This window comes from Leucopleurus acutus (genome assembly GCF_964270905.1).
Source record: "Leucopleurus acutus genome assembly, chromosome: 8".
NCBI lineage: Eukaryota > Metazoa > Chordata > Mammalia > Artiodactyla > Delphinidae > Leucopleurus > Leucopleurus acutus.
In genome coordinates, this window is record NC_139151.1 from 66,556,729 (window position 1) to 66,573,686 (window position 16,958).

At 44.4% G+C, this 16,958-nt stretch overlaps 1 protein-coding gene across 2 annotated transcripts in view; it reads left to right on the top strand.

Annotated features, from left to right (window-relative positions):
* The window catches only part of PARVA (parvin alpha), a 178,338-nt gene that overhangs the window by 131,084 nt on the left and 30,296 nt on the right, over positions 1-16,958 (top strand). For both annotated transcript variants that reach the window (XM_082844859.1, XM_082844860.1), the window contains exons 5-8: positions 1,919-2,059; positions 9,641-9,756; positions 14,448-14,506; positions 16,125-16,144. In XM_082844859.1, coding sequence (XP_082700985.1) covers positions 1,919-2,059; positions 9,641-9,756; positions 14,448-14,506; positions 16,125-16,144 — 336 coding nt within the window. The remainder of the gene's footprint in view (positions 1-1,918; positions 2,060-9,640; positions 9,757-14,447; positions 14,507-16,124; positions 16,145-16,958) is intronic.

Genomic DNA, 16,958 nt, shown 5'->3' on the forward strand with positions numbered 1-16,958 from the left:
TCACTATCATTATTCTGAATTCTTTTTTTGAAAGGTTGCCTATCGCCACTTCATTTAGTTGTTTTTATGGGGTTTTATCTTGTTCCTTCATCTGGTACATAGTCCTCTGCCTTTTCATTTTGTCTGTCTTTCTGTGAATGTGGTTTTTGTTCCACAGGCTGCAGGATTGTAGTTCTTCTTGCTTCTACTGTGTGCCCTTTGCTCATGAGGCTATCTAAGAGGCTTGTGCAAGCTTCCTGATGGAAGGGACTGGTGGTGGGTAGAGCTGGGTGTTCCTCTGGTGGGCAGAGCTCAGTAAAACTTTAATCTGCTTTTCTGCTGATGGGTGGGGCTGAGTTCCCTCCCTGTTGGTTGTTTGGCCTGAGGCAATCCAGCACTGGAGGCTACAGGCTCTTTGGTGGAGCAAATGGCAGACTCTGGGAGGGCTCACACCAAGGAGTACTTCCCAGAACTTCTGCTTCCAGTGTCCTTGTCCTCACGGTGAGCCACAGCCACCCCCCACCTCTGCAGGAGACCCTCCAACACTAGCAGGTAGGTCCGGTTCAGTCTCCTATGGGGTCACTGCTCCTTCACCTGGGTCCCGATGCACACATTACTTTGTGTGTGCCCTCCAAGAGTGGAGTCTCTGTTTCCCCCAGTCTTGTCGAAGTCCTGCAATCAAATCCCACTAGCCTTCAAAGTCTGATTCTCTGGGAATGCCTCCTCCCGTTGCCGGACCCCCAGGTTGGGAAGCCTGCCGTGGGGCTCAGAACCTTCACTGCAGTGGGTGGACTTCTGTGGTATAAATTGTTCTCCAGTTTGTGAGTCACCCACCCAGCAGTTATGAGATTTGATTTTATTATGATTGCACTCCTCCTACCATCTCATTGTGGCTTCTCCTTTGTCTTTGGATGTGGGGTATTTTTTTGGTGAGGTCCAGTGTCTTCCTGTCAGTGATTGTTCAGCAGTTAGTTATGATTGCAGTGCTCTCTCAAGAAGGAGTGAGTGCATGTCCTTCTTCTCTGCCATCTTGAACCAATCCAGAACCATTGATTTTAAAACATACCAGTATAAGTACCACTCAAAGAGAAAAAAGTACTTCAATTAAACTATAACCCAATGCTTTCTTATTGCTTAGAATTTTTATGTTCTACTTTTTGAAATTGCTCTTGTAGGTTCTTTTTTAATTTATTTTATTGAAGTATAGTTGATTTACAATGTTGTGTTAATTTCTGCTGTACAGCATCTTGTAGGCTTTTTGAGACATGGAAGTGACAACACTATGAAGAGCTATGACCAAGTTCACACACATGGAAGCAGTGATAACTCTTATACCTTCCACCTGGCTGTTGGTAGTTGTAGGATGCCATCAATTTTAAGACACAGCCTGATTTCAGGGATGTTAAAATGTGAAAAGTGTGTACATTAGAATTAGTGAAGTAGGACTCATCAAATTAGTTACCTTCCAGGCGGGTTTAAAAGGAAAGAAGGTTCTTAAGACATAAATATGATTCAACAGGACACATATTGTACTACAGGAGTGTCCAAAACACCTTGGATAAGGACTTGACCGCTGCCCAGGCAAGCACGAAGGCGTTCCAGTCAGGGCACAGGAATGTCTTTGGAGAAGAAGACAGAGGTGAAAAGAAGAGGGAAAACCTCAGAATGAGGAAAAAGAGCTCAAATATGACAAGCTGGGTTAAATGCCCTCCTTCTATGATCCTGGGATCTTATAATTTGGGGCTTCAAGACACAATCACAAGGTTTTCACAATACATACTGGCACCACCAGTGCCACCACCAGACGTGGAGGGGAGAGCAGCGTCCCTCACCTACTAGGTGCTCAGTATGGTGAGTGAGTGAGTGAATGTGTGAGTGCGTGGGTTAGGTCTGTCTGTGGCAAAGGTAACAGCTGTTCTCTTTTCCCTTGTCACCCTAGAGAAACTTGAGAGTGAGAAGCTGAACGTCGCTGAGGTCACCCAGTCAGAGATTGCCCAGAAGCAAAAGCTGCAGACTGTCCTGGAGAAGATCAATGAAACCCTGAAACTTCCTCCCAGGAGCATCAAGTGGAATGTAGACAGTGAGTTTTGCAAAGGAAGATGGGACTGTTACATGACACCTGTGGTTCCTACCGTGGAGTTTCCCCAGGAAGCTGCATCATAAGCTGGGAGGCCCCGGATGGGTGCGAACTCATTTATCTCTGAGCGAGATATGCCTTTCCTTAGAAAGGAAGCTCATCATCCACATCTAAGGAAAGCTGAGAAAAACAGCAAAATGTCAAAATCTAGTGAGCCTGTTCTGTAAAAGGCTCTCTGTAGGAACCTCATGTGAGATTGGTGGAGAAGGAAGCTCCTATTCATTGAGCTACTTCTGAGTCTCAGCACAACCTTTTGAAAAAGCTCCTGTCTCCAGCTTGTTGAAGCTCTGGGAAGTGGAGATGCCCAGTTCAGGCAGCTGAGAAGCGGGGAGCAAGGACTTGGGTCTGTTCCAGTGCCCACGCCCTTCCTCTCACCCCCTTACTGCCCAGAGGGAGCAAAGATATGGCTAAGAGCATAGGCAATGGAATAGGATTTTAAAATTCAGGTTTTCGTGCTAGTATAGCTCAAGGATCTCAGAAAGTATAAACCGTTCATTCTTCTGCTGCCTCAAGGGCCTGGCTAATATGGACTTAATTGAGTCCATATCAGAGTCAACATGGAATCAGCAGATTTGGGTGAATCCAGTAGCAACAACCTGTTTCCCATCGGGAGCCCAAAGGTGTTTTGTTCCTTGTAATAGATAAAAGTATGAATTTAGATTAATGAAATGACTGAGATTGTGTTTCCTGCCTTTAAGCATTAAGGGGTTGAGTATTAGATCTTATTGCATCTGATGTATACAGCTTAAAATGGACATCTTCCCCACCACCACCACCAAAAAAAAAAACCAAAAAAATAACACCTTTCAGACTTGGGAAAGAAAAGGGAATCTTCAGCTTTCCAAGTCAGAGACCCAGCAGCTGCCAATGGCAATCTCTTCAGCAGGTTCCTAACACCCGCCGTTGGAGGCCAGACGCCAAGCACCTCCTTCAGCACAATGACACCTTTGCTTGCACAGCGTGAAAAGCTGCCTCTAGCAGCACGCTGGGAACAGGGCATCCTCTGTGGAGCAGAGGAGACACCTGAGGGCGGGAGGAGGGGAGGCCACGGCTCTGGGCCCTAGATGCTGCCCCGTGTCCCAGGAATGCTAGTAGTGTTCAGCAGGGGAGGGAAAAAGGGGCTGATCACTAGTTGGGGAAATGTATCTGCATTCTGGAAGTCCATAATAGTAATAAGCATTAAAGTCCTCTGATGGTGACCTCTGCTTAATTTTGTTTGATCCTGTTTCCCACTCCCTTGAGTATGGACCATCTCTATATACCACTCCAAAACAAAACCCCTTTTATCTTTCTTTTTTTTAATTGAAGTATAGTTGATTTACCATCTAATGTTGTGTTCATTTCTGCTGTACAGCAAAGTGACTCAGTTATACATATATACACATTCTTTTAAAAATTCTTTTCCATTATGGTTTATCACAGGATATTGAATATAGTTCCCTGTGCTATACAGTAAGACCTTGTTGTTTCAAAACACCTTTTCATTTATCATGGAACCCAGTTTGGGAAATAGGAAGAACGGAATTGTTTTATTTTGTTTGTTTTTAGATAACAGAAATTTATTTGCTCAGAGTCCTGGAAGCCACAATTATGAGATAAAGGTGTTCGTAGGTTGCTTCCTTCTGAGGGCTGCAAGGGAAGGATCTGTTACAGGCCTCTCTCCTTAGCTCTCAGAGGGCTAATTTCTTGCTGTATTTCTTCACATCATCTTCCTTCTATGCATGTCTCTGTGTCCAAATTTTCCCTTTTATATAAGGACACTTATCGTATTGGATTAGGGGCTCACCCTACTCCAATATGACCTCATCTTAACTAATCACGTCTGCAATGATTTTACAAATAAGGTCACATTCAGAGGGACTGGAGGTTAGGACTTCAACATATGAATTTGAGGCTGGGGGTCGCATATCAACCCATAACATCTGATTGGTCTCCCACTTACCTCTCCAGCCACACATATACTTCATGCTTTCTCACCTCTCTTCGTCATCCATACACTGGCCTCATTTAAATGGGCCACAATATTCCCACCTTTCTAGAACCATTTCTGGAAGATATTTCCTTGATCTGAAACATTCTTCATCCCATCTTCCCCACCCCCAAACCATTTTGCCTGCCTTAAGAATGGAGTTTTTTAAAGCCACTTCAGAACCATTGTCTTCAGTGGCTTTGAATGATTTGGTTTGGGTTTGCATTCACTTTCATTTCTTATGGGGAAATGTGTAGGAGTAAAATAATCACCTGTATTACCACTCTCATCTGGCTGTTTTCATTTTTGGGCATTACCATCCACATCAATGCATATTTTTTCATATTTTTACTTGATGAAGGTATATACAAACTCACTTTGTCTTAATGTTACATCATACACATCTTCTATATTCACGTGGTCTTTGTAGTTATATATATCTATATATATATATATATTTTTTTTTTTTTTTTTTTTTGCGGTACGCAGGCCTCTCGCTGTCGTGGCCTCTCCCGTTGCGGAGCACAGGCTCCGGACGTGCAGGCTCAGCGGCCATGGCTCACGGGCCCAGGCGCTCCGTGGCATGTGGGATCTTCCCGGACCGGGGCATGAACCCGTGTCCCCTGCATCGGCAGGCGGACTCTCAACCACTGCACCACCAGGGAAACCCTGTAGTTATAATTTTTGATAGCTGCTCTATTTCCTGGGGTAGATATTCCATAGTTAACTTAAACCCTATGCTGACATTGATCCTTTTAGGATGTTTTTCCGCTTATTGCTAATATCAGACAGGGCCGAGTTAAATGTTATGTTGTGACTCCTTTTGCTTCTCTTGAATTACTCTCGTCAGATAGATTTTTAGAACTGAGAGGAATTACTAGGTCAGAGGGAATAATTATCTCAGTGGCCAGCTCCCCGCGATGTCTCAGGGCTTCAGGCAGCAGTGGTTTATGTGATAAGGAATGCAGCAGGCGCAACTACAGGGCAGGCTCCGACACCTCCTCTCTCGGTTATCTTCCCTGGCTGTTTCTGGGGACATCATGTCATCTTTCCGCTCAGGAAAAGGGTGGCAGGGACAGCTGCTGAGTTCCCAAGGTCCTTGATCCAGGGTTTTAGGGAGTTCTTCCTTTTCTATTTTTTTTTATTAGCAACAATAATTTTCATTATTGAAAACTTAGAAAATACAGATCAATTAAAAGAGATTTAAATAACATCTAACATATTTATGGTGCTTTTATGCCTTGTACTAATCTAAATATTTTACATATTTTGAATCTTGCAATCTTCATTCAACCATCTGAGGTAAGAACTTTACTGTCCCCATTTTACAGATGGGAAAGTCAAGGCATAGAGAGGTTAAGAAACAGTGAGTGTAAGCTTCCTGAGGGCAAGGTTTTTTGTCTCTTTACTGCTGTATCCCTAAAACCTGAAAAAGTGACTGGCAATATTAAGCACAATACTATTTGCTAAAGAAGTGTCATTGTCCAATGTCACATGGGGTTGGGGGAAGTGGGGAGTGGTGGAGCCAGGAATGAGACCCAGAGAGTCTGGCTGCAGAGCCTGTGTACTAAGCCCACACATACTGCCCTCATGAGCTGCCTATCAGATACAGGCATTGTCAGCCTTATGGTGTGTTCCTTCAGGTCGTGTGTGTGTGTGTGTGTGTAAGAAATAAATATATCAGTAAATGAATAAAATGTGTGTATATACTTATATACAAAGTATATTTTCTTATTTTTACGAAGATGGTATCAACCTGTATATGTTATTTAGAAGATGTATAGCTTTACAGATCATCCTTTTATATGTCACTTTTAATATTCTATGACATAGATTGGGTATATCATAATTTACTTAACTAATGAAAAATTTTAAGATTTTTTCCCATTTTTTCACTAATATCAATACAGCCTGATGAGTTCTTTCTGCTCATAGACATAATTACTTCTTAAGGATGAATACCTAGGAGTGGTAGTTTAGGGCCAAAGAATATGTACATTTTAAGGTCATATCACATATTGCCAAATTGCGTCCCCCCAAATTGTACCAGTTTCTGTTTCCACCACAATTCAAGTTTGGAGGACTGCTTCTAACTCAACAGCTCCGTTGAAATAGTCTCCCAGCACTGGAGTGACCCTCTTGGCACAATGGCTGCAGGGCCCAGTTTATACAGCAGAGTCTTGGCTTCTCAACCCTGCTGTCATTCTGCATGTTTTCATCCTGACTGGAGTGCAGGAGCACAGCGGCCCTGGGTTCTGCCTGGCATCAGGGAGAAGGCTCCCAGGAGATGTGCTGAGAGATGGCAATGATGAGAGTGCCCAGACATGCAAAGGTAGTTAGAAGTTTTCTTAATTGAAAAGATAACATGTCTTTATTCGAAAGAAACATTTGAAACAGGAAAAAAAAATCTTTCAACTATAGCATAACTATTTTTTTTTTTTAACTTTCCAAGTCTTGGCCACAAGTACGTGTGTGTGTGTGTGTGTGTGTGTGCGCGCGCGTGCACATATTTGTGTATGTATGTGCATGTGTATGTATATTTATATGTATATATATACAAATATGTGTATTTATATATGCATAAATCCATGAAAGTATATATTTACATTATTTCTAGTTCTCTTTAACATTATATTATTCACATTTATAGCTACATTGTCTTAATGATTTTCAGCGCATGCAAACTATTTCATTATGTGAATGTACCATAATTTATTAAAGCAGTGACTATTAAACCATGCTTGGCCCCACCTAGGGATCTGCAAGGAAAAACTCAGGCATCATTGAGGAGAAGAGAAGCAGCTGTGGGCGGGCTGTAGTTAGGACAAAGGGACCAGAGCAGTTGCACTGTTTTTTATCAGGTTTGCCTAATGGTTTTTAGAACAAAGGATTTCTCTTCTTAATTTTTAAAAATTTGAAAACCACTGGTCAACCATCATCTTTCATTTGGATATATGTGTTTCAGATTTTTTTTTAAGGATAATATATTACACAATAATTAACATCTTTTTTTTTCTTTTCCATTATGGTTTATTACAGGATATCAAATATAGTTCCCTGTGCTATACAGTAGGACTTTGTGGTTTATCCATTCTATATATAATAATTTGCATATGCTAATCCAAAACTCCCAATCCATCCCTCCCCCACCCACCCTCCCCCTTGGCAACCACAAGCCTGTTCTCTAAGTCTGTGAGTCTGTTTCTGTTTCGTAGATAAGTTCATTTATGTCATATTTTAGATACCACATATAAGTAATATTGTATGATATTCATCTTTCTCTTTCTGACTTCACTTAGTATGACAATCTCTAGGTCCAGCCATGTTGCTGCAAATGGCATTATTTCATTCTTTTTTATGGATGAGTAGTATTCCATTTTGTGTGTGTGTGTATGTACACACACACACACACACACACACACACACACACTATATCTTCTTTATCCATTCATCTATTGATACGCATTTAGGTTGTTTCTATGTCTTGACTATTGTAAATAGTGCTGCTATGAATATAGGGGTGCATGTATATTTTCAAATTATAGTTTTATCCGGATATATGCCCAGGAATGGGATTGCAGGATCATATGGGCACTCCATACTTAGGTTTTTGAGGAACCTCCGTACTGTTCTCCATAGTGACAGCACCAATTTACATTCCCACCAACGGTGTAGGAGGGTTCCCTTTTCTCCACACCCTCTCCAGCATTTATTAATTAACATCTTTTTATACATAGCATGTATGTCTGTGAGAGAGGGATAGAGAAAGAAACTGTGTAATTATTTCTCTTGAAAAAATACCCAGGAGGACAGAGCACTCACTGAAAGAGTCTAACATCTGTATGGTGCCTACAACAAAGCTCTACTTTGCTTACGAAGACAGTCAAGGTAACATACAGTGTCCCCAGTGTGTGAGAACAACCTTTCTGACCACTGCTTTTCCAGCATTATGTTTTGTCGTTAAAGGGGAGAGGTAGCAAATATCCTTACAACCCTCAGTGACGGGACTGATGCAGTGGCAGTTCTGAACAGAAGAGCAAACCCGGTTTTTGCCTCTGTCCATCGTGTCAGTGGGTCAGTCCATGCCAGGTGCCTTTTTTGAGGCTATAACTGTGGGTGATACTTAGTTGGCAAAGCCCAAAAGCCCAGAAGTAAACACTTCTTCTGTAAGGCTACGAGTTAGGAGCCGCTCATCTGCTCTTTGATGGTGGCATTGAGCTGCTGTTCATAGTCAGTGGAAAACCTTCTTTGAAGCAGCAGTGATAACAGGAAACTCTAGTGAGTCCCCAAGGATGGTCTGGATCAGTTCCTTTTCTTGGTGATTTCTCAAAGCTTCTGTTAGAGTGGATTCATTGATCCCAGGGCAGACAGAATGACACCCTAATAATGGGCCCCGTTCATGCTAACTACACAAAATGGACAAGTTTTTGCTCTTTCCTTAAATGCCCCCTGTAATGAGAGCCATAACGCTGGTAGGACTGTGAAGGCAGGTGAAGTATCTGGGGACTCTTCCCTTTTATGAAAGAAAGGGGAGAAAGTTGACATTAGTTGCCTAGATGCCAGGTACTTTCTCATAAGTGATAATAGAAAGTATCAATCATTCCTAGGCATTGCTATGTACTAGGAGCTTTGCCAACATTATGTCTGGAAATTCTTACTCCCCATATTTCTGCATAGGTACTGTTATCCCCATGTGTGAGGTTGAACAGACTGAGGCTCAGGGACCTTAAGTGGCCTACCTAAGGTCATATACTCAGTAAAGAAATGGTAGAGCTGTCAAGTCAGAACTCAAGCTCCCGTTGGCCAACACTGTGTGTGCCTGTTACATCACAGTCTTTCTCCTCTCATCTACTGAGAAAACTACAACTCAGTAGTTGCCCTGCCTTCTCCAGCATAAATGACCTAAATGATCTGGCACACAGCTCAGCTATAGAAGCCACCTGGGTCATGAACATCCCCTCCCAGCTATTGCCCAGAGGGCATTGCCTGCACTGACTATATATGGCACTCGAGAGAGCAACAAAGTCCTTTAGATGTCTCTCATGCCTTCCTCCAGGTGTCTTAAAGCCCTGAACAAAGGAAGGGATCCAGTGTCCTGACTCAGTGTCCATTGATTGAGGGCCTGCTTTGTGTAGAGCCTTGGGACAAGGGTAGTGGTGATAACCTACGGAGTTCACAGTCAGATGGGAAGGGAGAGGGGGTTCAGCAGACATGGTTATCAGCACAGAGTGAACAAGAACATGGGGGTGGCAGAGGGCTGACCTGAACTCAGAATTCAGCTGTTGTCAGGGTCCCGATGGGAACCTTGGATTAGAGTGGAGAAGCACAACTTTGCTGTCCAGCAATAACACGATCTAAGAAGCAGATGCACGGGACCTGGCTGAGAACCGAGGGGTCCCAGGGTGAGGCCCGTGATGACCAAGCGTGTCCCCTGACCCATAGGGGTGGGATGAAAGGGGCATTGGGTGTGGTACTGCCACGCTCTGGAGATCTGCGTATATCTGCCGAGAACCTAGAAGAAGATTCTCTAATTTATAAATCATCTTTTATTTCAGCTGTTCACGCCAAGAGCCTGGTAGCCATCTTGCATCTGCTGGTTGCTCTGTCCCAGTATTTCCGGGCACCAATCCGACTCCCAGATCATGTTTCCATCCAAGTGGTTGTGGTTCAGGTAAGTTAGAAACCACTAAAAACATCTGCACCCTTAAAGGGGTGCAGGGGCTAAGCTCCTGTGAGAGCCAAGGCACACTGGGTAGCTCGCTAGAAGGAACGCTGAATGAATGCTGAGTGTGTCTGGGTGTGCCATATGCTGGGAGGCATGTGAGTGAGCTTTCTGATGCATGTGGGCTTATCCCTGATATGTGTGCAAAGGGTGGAAGAGCGTGTGCTTCTGTCTGGGACAGGCTTGTGTGGGACGTGTGCCTGGGGTTTACATGCTTTCCTCGGGAGGGTGCCTGTGTAATGTATATCTGAGAGTGTGTTGTATGTATTTGTGAGGTCTTTTTTTTTTTTTAACATCTTTATTGGGGTATAATTGCTTCACAATGGTGTGTTAGTTTCTGCTTTATAACAAAGTGAATCCGTTATACATATACATATGTTCCCATATCTCTTCCCTCTTGCATCTCCCTCCCTCCCACCCTCCCTATCCCACCCCTCCAGGCGGTCACAAAGCACCGAGCCGATATCCCTGTGCTATGCGGCTGCTTCCCAGTAGCTATCTACCTTACGTTTGGTAGTGTATATATGTCCATGTCTCTCTCTCACTTTGTCACAGCTCACACTTCCCCCTCCCCATCCTCAAGTCCGTTCTCCAGTAGGTCTGTGTCTTTATTCCTGTCTTACCCCTAGGTTCTTCATGACATTTTTTTTCTTACATTCCATATATATGTGTTAGCTTATGGTATTTGTCTTTCTCTTTCTGACTTACTTCACTCTGTATGACAGACTCTAGGTCCATCCACCTCATTACAAATAGCTCAATTTCATTTCTTTTTATGGCTGAGTAATATTCCATTGTATATATGTGCCACATCTTCTTTATCCATTCATCCGATGATGGGCACTTAGGTTGTTTCCATCTCCGGGCTATTGTAAATAGAGCTGCAATGAACATTTTGGTACATGACTCTTTTTGAATTATGGTTTTCTCAGGGTATATGCCCAGTAGTGGGATTGCTGGGTCATATGGTAGTTTATTTGTAGTTTTTTAAGGAACCTCCATACTGTTCTCCATAGTGGCTCTACCAATTCACATTCCCACCAGCAGTGCAGGTCTGTGTGGTAGGATCGGGAGACTGTATCCCTGTGTGTGTGTGTGTGTCCTGCCAGCCAGCGAGAATCTTTTTTTTTTTTTTTTTTAAATAATGCAGCCTCGTGCTCCAGTGTCTACAGTATGGAGCCCCATACGTGGGATCATGGGGTCATAGGCCTGTGGATTTTAAATGTTGGTAGAGTTGTCGATTGTTTGGGCTGCCTTGTTTATTTATTTATTTATTTATGGCTGCACTGGGTCTTCATTGCTGCACATGGGCTTTCTCTAGTTGTGGTGAGCGGGGGCTACTCTTCATTGCAATGCGTGGGCTTCTCATTGCAGTGGCTTCTCTTTCTGCAGAGCACGGGCTCTAGAGCGCAGGCTCAGTAGTTGTGGTGCACAGGCTTAGTTGCTCCGTGGCATGTGGGATCTTCCCGGACCAGGGCTCAAACCCATGTCCCCTGCACTGGCAGGCGGATTCTTAACCACTGCGCCACCAGGGAAGCCCAAGAATCATTTTTTGGTTAAACAAACAATGCACAGTTATTGAGAAGAGGCAAGTATCTGTGCATGTGTACGTGTGTGTATTTGAGAGAGACCCTGACAGGCCGTGCCTGTGTTGAGGGCACTGCCGATTTTCACCTGCCCAGAGAAGCACAGCTGGTATCTCAAGTCATTTTTTCCAGATTGTTGGATGGAATTTCCATTCACACATGGCTGTGTGATTTCCACAATGAGGGGATGCTCTCTCCCTGTGACTGTCTCATTCTGCTCCTAACCCCATTAGATACTCAAATTCAATTTTATTTTCCAACTTTACGCCCGTGAGCAAAAGGTCGTCATTTTGTTGGCTTCTGTTCTTTTCCAAATAAACATGCTACAAGGGAGAACGTCCCTTATGAGCAGCTCCCTGGCTATCCAAGGTTATCCAGGGTTCGGTCTGGCAACTCTGCCATCCCTTGGTGAGGAAGAGCCTGGAGGGCAGGTAGGCTTTGCCTGAGAGGTGAGGCGAGGCCAGGTCAGCTTCCAGGACAGAAGGGCTGAGGTTTCAGGGATCAGAAGTGAATGGGGGAGGGGAGGAGGACATGGGGGCGCTGCTCAGCCAATGCCCTAATGAAAAAGTATTTCTTCCAGTACCTTCTGGGTACTTAACTTGCTAAACGTCAAGGGGGTATAATAGAAAGACGACACCTCGGCCCTGCCTGCCCGGAGACAGGACTATACATAAGCAGCAGAGAGGGCTATCAGAAGCCCCTTGTCAATGCAAACGCGTGTGGTTCCGACACTAAGTGCCGCTGACTGAAAGAGACTAATTGGCTTCACTTATTGGGCTGTCAACCATGTCAGGTGTGGAGCTAAGCATTTTATGAATATGTGCCAGCCCAGAGCATCCTGGTACATGCATCTTCCTAGTGAATCCAGGCCATCTCTATTGTGTCATTTTTTAACAATCAATAAAGTGTGAATCCATTTCATTATATTTTTTAAAACTATGATTCAGGATTTGCGAGGGTTGGGGGGGAAACAGTGGTCACTGGAAGCCCATGTCTCATGCCTTATTTTGAGCTCAATTATAGGCCATCAGAAGGCTGTTGCTGGTTTAATTTCTACTGCAGCCAGTTTTGTTCGTGTGAGGGAGAAAGGAGGAGGCATTACATAAAATGGCATCAAGGTATGTCAGAGTTTATGGGGTGTTTTGCGTTATCAAGTTAAACAGGCACAGAAGCAACTCAGAATTGGCTGTAAGACACTGACTGAACTACAGAGAGAGTTCTTTAGGGAACAGTGGATCGAAATGAATCAGGACGCTGTGTGAGCTGTCATTGAACCCAGATTTCTTTTCCATTCTGTGTACCAGCATTTAATTCTGCATGTAGTTGAAGATGAGGTTTGATGTCTGTGAACAGCCTCGCAAGACAAGGACACAGATTCCATTAGCCCTGTGTGAAAATTTTACATATGTTGAAGCTGAATTTGGAAAACGTCCTGGTTTATCCACACTAGATCTTTTTTCAATGGTATTTTAATATTTTTCTTCCTTTTTTGCTTTGATAGTTCATTCTTCTTAATCTAATCCAGATACACTCATGGCCTTTATCCAGCTCTACCTTTCCTTCTGTAAAAGTATTTTGCAAGGACGCTAGTTTCTGTGGCTATTGGGAATGTGAAGAAAAGGTTGTGGAAGTTCGGGCAGGAGGGTCGAGAAGGCAGATTTCAGCTGAAACACTAATGCTTGGAGGATCCCTCTTGACACATCTCAGTCTTTGTGGAAGATGGATTTGCTCTGACAGCCTCTTGCCCTGCCCAGACTGCCTTCCAAGCGTCTGGTAACTGATTGTGTAGGAACGTGATAAATGCATCTCCCTCCTCACCCCCATCAGAAGGTCTTCCTGAACGCCAGCACTCCTTCATCGGTTCCCACGCCCACACAGTGAAGTTTAAACTCCAAACCAGCACTCAACTGACCAAGGGCAGCCACTGTCCCTCCAAACGGCCTCCTGAACACGCCTGTGCTCTCCTATTCTGCCTTTTTGCTCTGGCCATTCCTCCCACTTAAGAGGTCTCTCCTCTGTGTCCAGCCAAATCCTAGCTATCCGTTAAGTTCCAGTTCAAGAACCCCTCCCCCTGGAAGGTTTCCCTGACCCTCTCAGCTGAAAGTACTTGTTCCTGTCCTGCACTCAGCACTTCCTCTCTGCAAGGGGCCACCATGTAATTAATTATCCATGACACATTTGAGAGGGGATCCTACTCTAATAATTGAGCTGGGACCAGGAGGACTGTCTGGGGAAAACTGTTCTTGCATACCTGTTCATCTACGCCATTTTACTCTAAGTTCCTTAAGGTCCAAAACTATGTCATATGTTCCACAGTGTTTGCTAAGTCCAACACAGTGGCTTGTACAGAGAAGGCACTGATTAATGAGACAGAGAAGAAAGAGAATGAATTGATGGGAAGGGGTAGACAGATGATGGATGGATGCATAGGCAGATGGGTGGGTGGATGGATGGATGGGTGGGTGGGTGGATGGATGGCAGTTTGGGTGGGCGGATGGGTGGGTGGATGGACCTCCAAAGTGCCTACGCTTTTCTCAGAGAGTAAGCTAGTCACCCAAGGACTGTACTACTTACTTAAAAGCTCCTCTAGTTAAACGTTTTTTGAAAACTCTCCCTCTGAATTCTCCAAGTTGACCTCAGTTCTTCCACCCCAGCCGCCCCAGTTAAATGTGTTTCTCCGCTTCCCTCCGTGGCCCCAGCTGGAGGGCAGACACACCCTGGCCCTCATTTCCATTTGGTTTACTGTGGATTTCTCCAGGAGGCAAACAGTGTGCTTCCAGCAGAATGTCTTCCAATAAAGAAAGAAAAGATTCACCATCCAAGAAACAGCCGACTTGTTTGGAATAAACACTAATTGCACTTAAGTATGAATGGTACAGTCCAGTCCCAGGAAATCAGGAGCCTCATTTCACTTCTAGCAGTATCTCGTCTCTGGATTCATTTCTTAAACGCCGGTAACTTTCTAAGTATCAGGAATGCTAATCAGTTTTTTGTATTTTTCTAATGCATATTTCTCTCTCTTCCTCCCAACCCTCTCCCCACCCCCGTTTTCAGAAACGAGAAGGAATCCTCCAGTCTCGGCAAATCCAAGAGGAAATAACTGGTAACACAGAGTATGTCAACAGCATTGTTGCCAGCGATTCTGTAATGGAACACAGATGTTTCTCCGAAATTCATCCATTTGCTGATATTTAGTTTTCATTTATTGGGATTGCAAGAGGGATTAGACTTCAGCCAATGATTATAGTTTAGCCTTTTCCGTGCATTCAAAACATGCCTCTCAATGCTTAAGGTACAAACTTGGGTGGGGAAGTGGGGAGAGGGAATTAACCGTGATTGAAAAATTCTAATTTTGTGGCACTCCAGGAAAGAGTGTGCCCGAAAAAGCCAACCAGCATGAAATCATCATGCCATAAACATGGGGTTGAATTTAAATTGTTAACCTTCAAAAGGACATTTTTCTTCCTTTTCTGAATCTGATTTATATGGTCACATGCCATGACCCAGAAAGCCCCTCTCTACCTTAGGGTGGTGGATTGTTTGGGCTTTCTTTTTTGTTTGTTTTTTTTTTTCATTTACATTAAGAAATTGGAATATCAGAACATGTAAGAGTTTTGTCATGGGAAAGAGAAGTTTTGTTCTCAAGCAGAAAGAGCAGGGCGGTCGGTGTGCGTGGGTCTGAGATCCCTGGGCAGGCTTGAGCCCTGGCCGCACGCAAAACCGGGCAAAATTTGTTCGTATCATCTCCTGCTCCCCTAACTCTCCTCTATATTCCTTTGAACAAGAAGAGCAAGTGGAAAGAGCAGGGGCACATGAAGCAATGATTACACCTTCTAAAACCCCACACCCCAAAGGTGGAGGAGGAAACTGTCCTTGGTCTACCTGGCTTGAACTCCACGTTCATCATTCTTCCCAGTACACTACCCACAAGTCATTGTTTAACAGGTGACAGATGTATAGTTGGAATAAACCAACATAATAAGAACCAAAAACGTATTGAGAAGAAAATGTATTGAGCATTTAGTATATAGTAGAAATTATGCTAAAATCTTTCTATATATTAAATCATTTAATGCTCACAACATCTGATTGAGTTGTTTACCATTTTATCCTCATTTTAAGGATAAGTGACCTGAAACCCAGAGAGGTTCGGTAGTTTGCCCAAAGTCACACAGCAAGCAAATGGCTTTGTAAGATTTAAAACTAAGTAGTCTGACCCTAATGCTTGTGTTCCTAATACTTTGCTGCTTCACTGTATGAGTATGGTTCCAGCTCCTGCCCTCTTTGAGAAAACCTATTCTAGGTCAATGGCAGGTGCAGCTTGGGTGGGTATCACAGGATGGACAGGAGAGAGCCCAATCTGACCTCCCCAAGCCGATGCCCTCAGCAACTTGGGCAGTGAAATGCCACATTGGGATGGTACCTGAGCTCTGCTCCTAAAACATGGTTGGGAATCCTGAATCTCTGAGTCCAATATTCTTTCTCAACTGTAAGCAATAATGTGAGTTTATTTAAGGCAAGAAATAGTCCTTTATGCATCACTTATACCAGGCTTTATGCAAACACCAGTAAATCTATAAAGCAGAGGGGGAAATAGATGGTAATGTGGTAAAGACCACCCATAGCTGGAGACTTAGTGCGAATAAAATGCCAAGAAAGGAAGCTTTGGGGATCTGCCACCAAGGGTGCGGAGAGAAAAGTCACGCTGCCTTCTTTCTCCTTTTCCCGCAGGGCTCTTTCTGGAAGGCATGGTGAGTTGCATAAGAGTGTCCTCTGTCGCTGCTGACTGCCAGTGGGGTCTAGTTAATTCTGTAGCAGCTGGGAAGAACAGGCACTCAGCTTGATTCCTGCATGTGTGTCTGTGCCAACCTGGTGACAGGGCCAGTCGGTAGGGAGGGTCAGCGCACTGGTGGGAAGGGGAAAAGTAACCACAGCTGCAGTCCTCTTGCAAGTAACAAGACCACTGACCCTGCTGGGCTTCTGGATGGGTCCTGGGCATTTGCAGGGAAGTCTTGCTCTAAGCATATTGTGGAAGTAAAGCAAGAGGTGTACGTATGCGCTCGGGACTGTACCCTCTCCCCACTCTGTCCAGCCCTTGTAGAAGGTGCCTTTTTCCTCATCACACCTCCTACCTCTCTGGTCTCCCAGAACTTTGGGTGTGTTTATAAGGTCTGTGAATGTCCAAGATCACAATCACCATTCTGGCCATCTCAGATTTACTCATCAAGAGTAGGAGAGGCTGGTGGCGCAGTGGTTGAGAGTCCGCCTGCCGATGCAGGGGACGCGGGTCCGTGCCCCGGTCCGGGAAAATCCCACATGCCACGGAGCGGCTGGGCCCGTGAGCCATGGCCGCTGAGCCTGCGCATCCAGAGCCTGCGCTCCGCAACGGGAGAGGCCACAGCAGTGAGAGGCCCGCGTACCACAAAAAAAAAAAAAAAAAGAGTAGGAAAGGCAGCCCAGGACCACGAACCCTCCCAGCCCTGGTTCCTCTTGGAGATTTCTCATTCCCAGTCACAGATGCCTCCACTATTTCACCTCTCAGATCAGAGGACCATGGGGCCTATA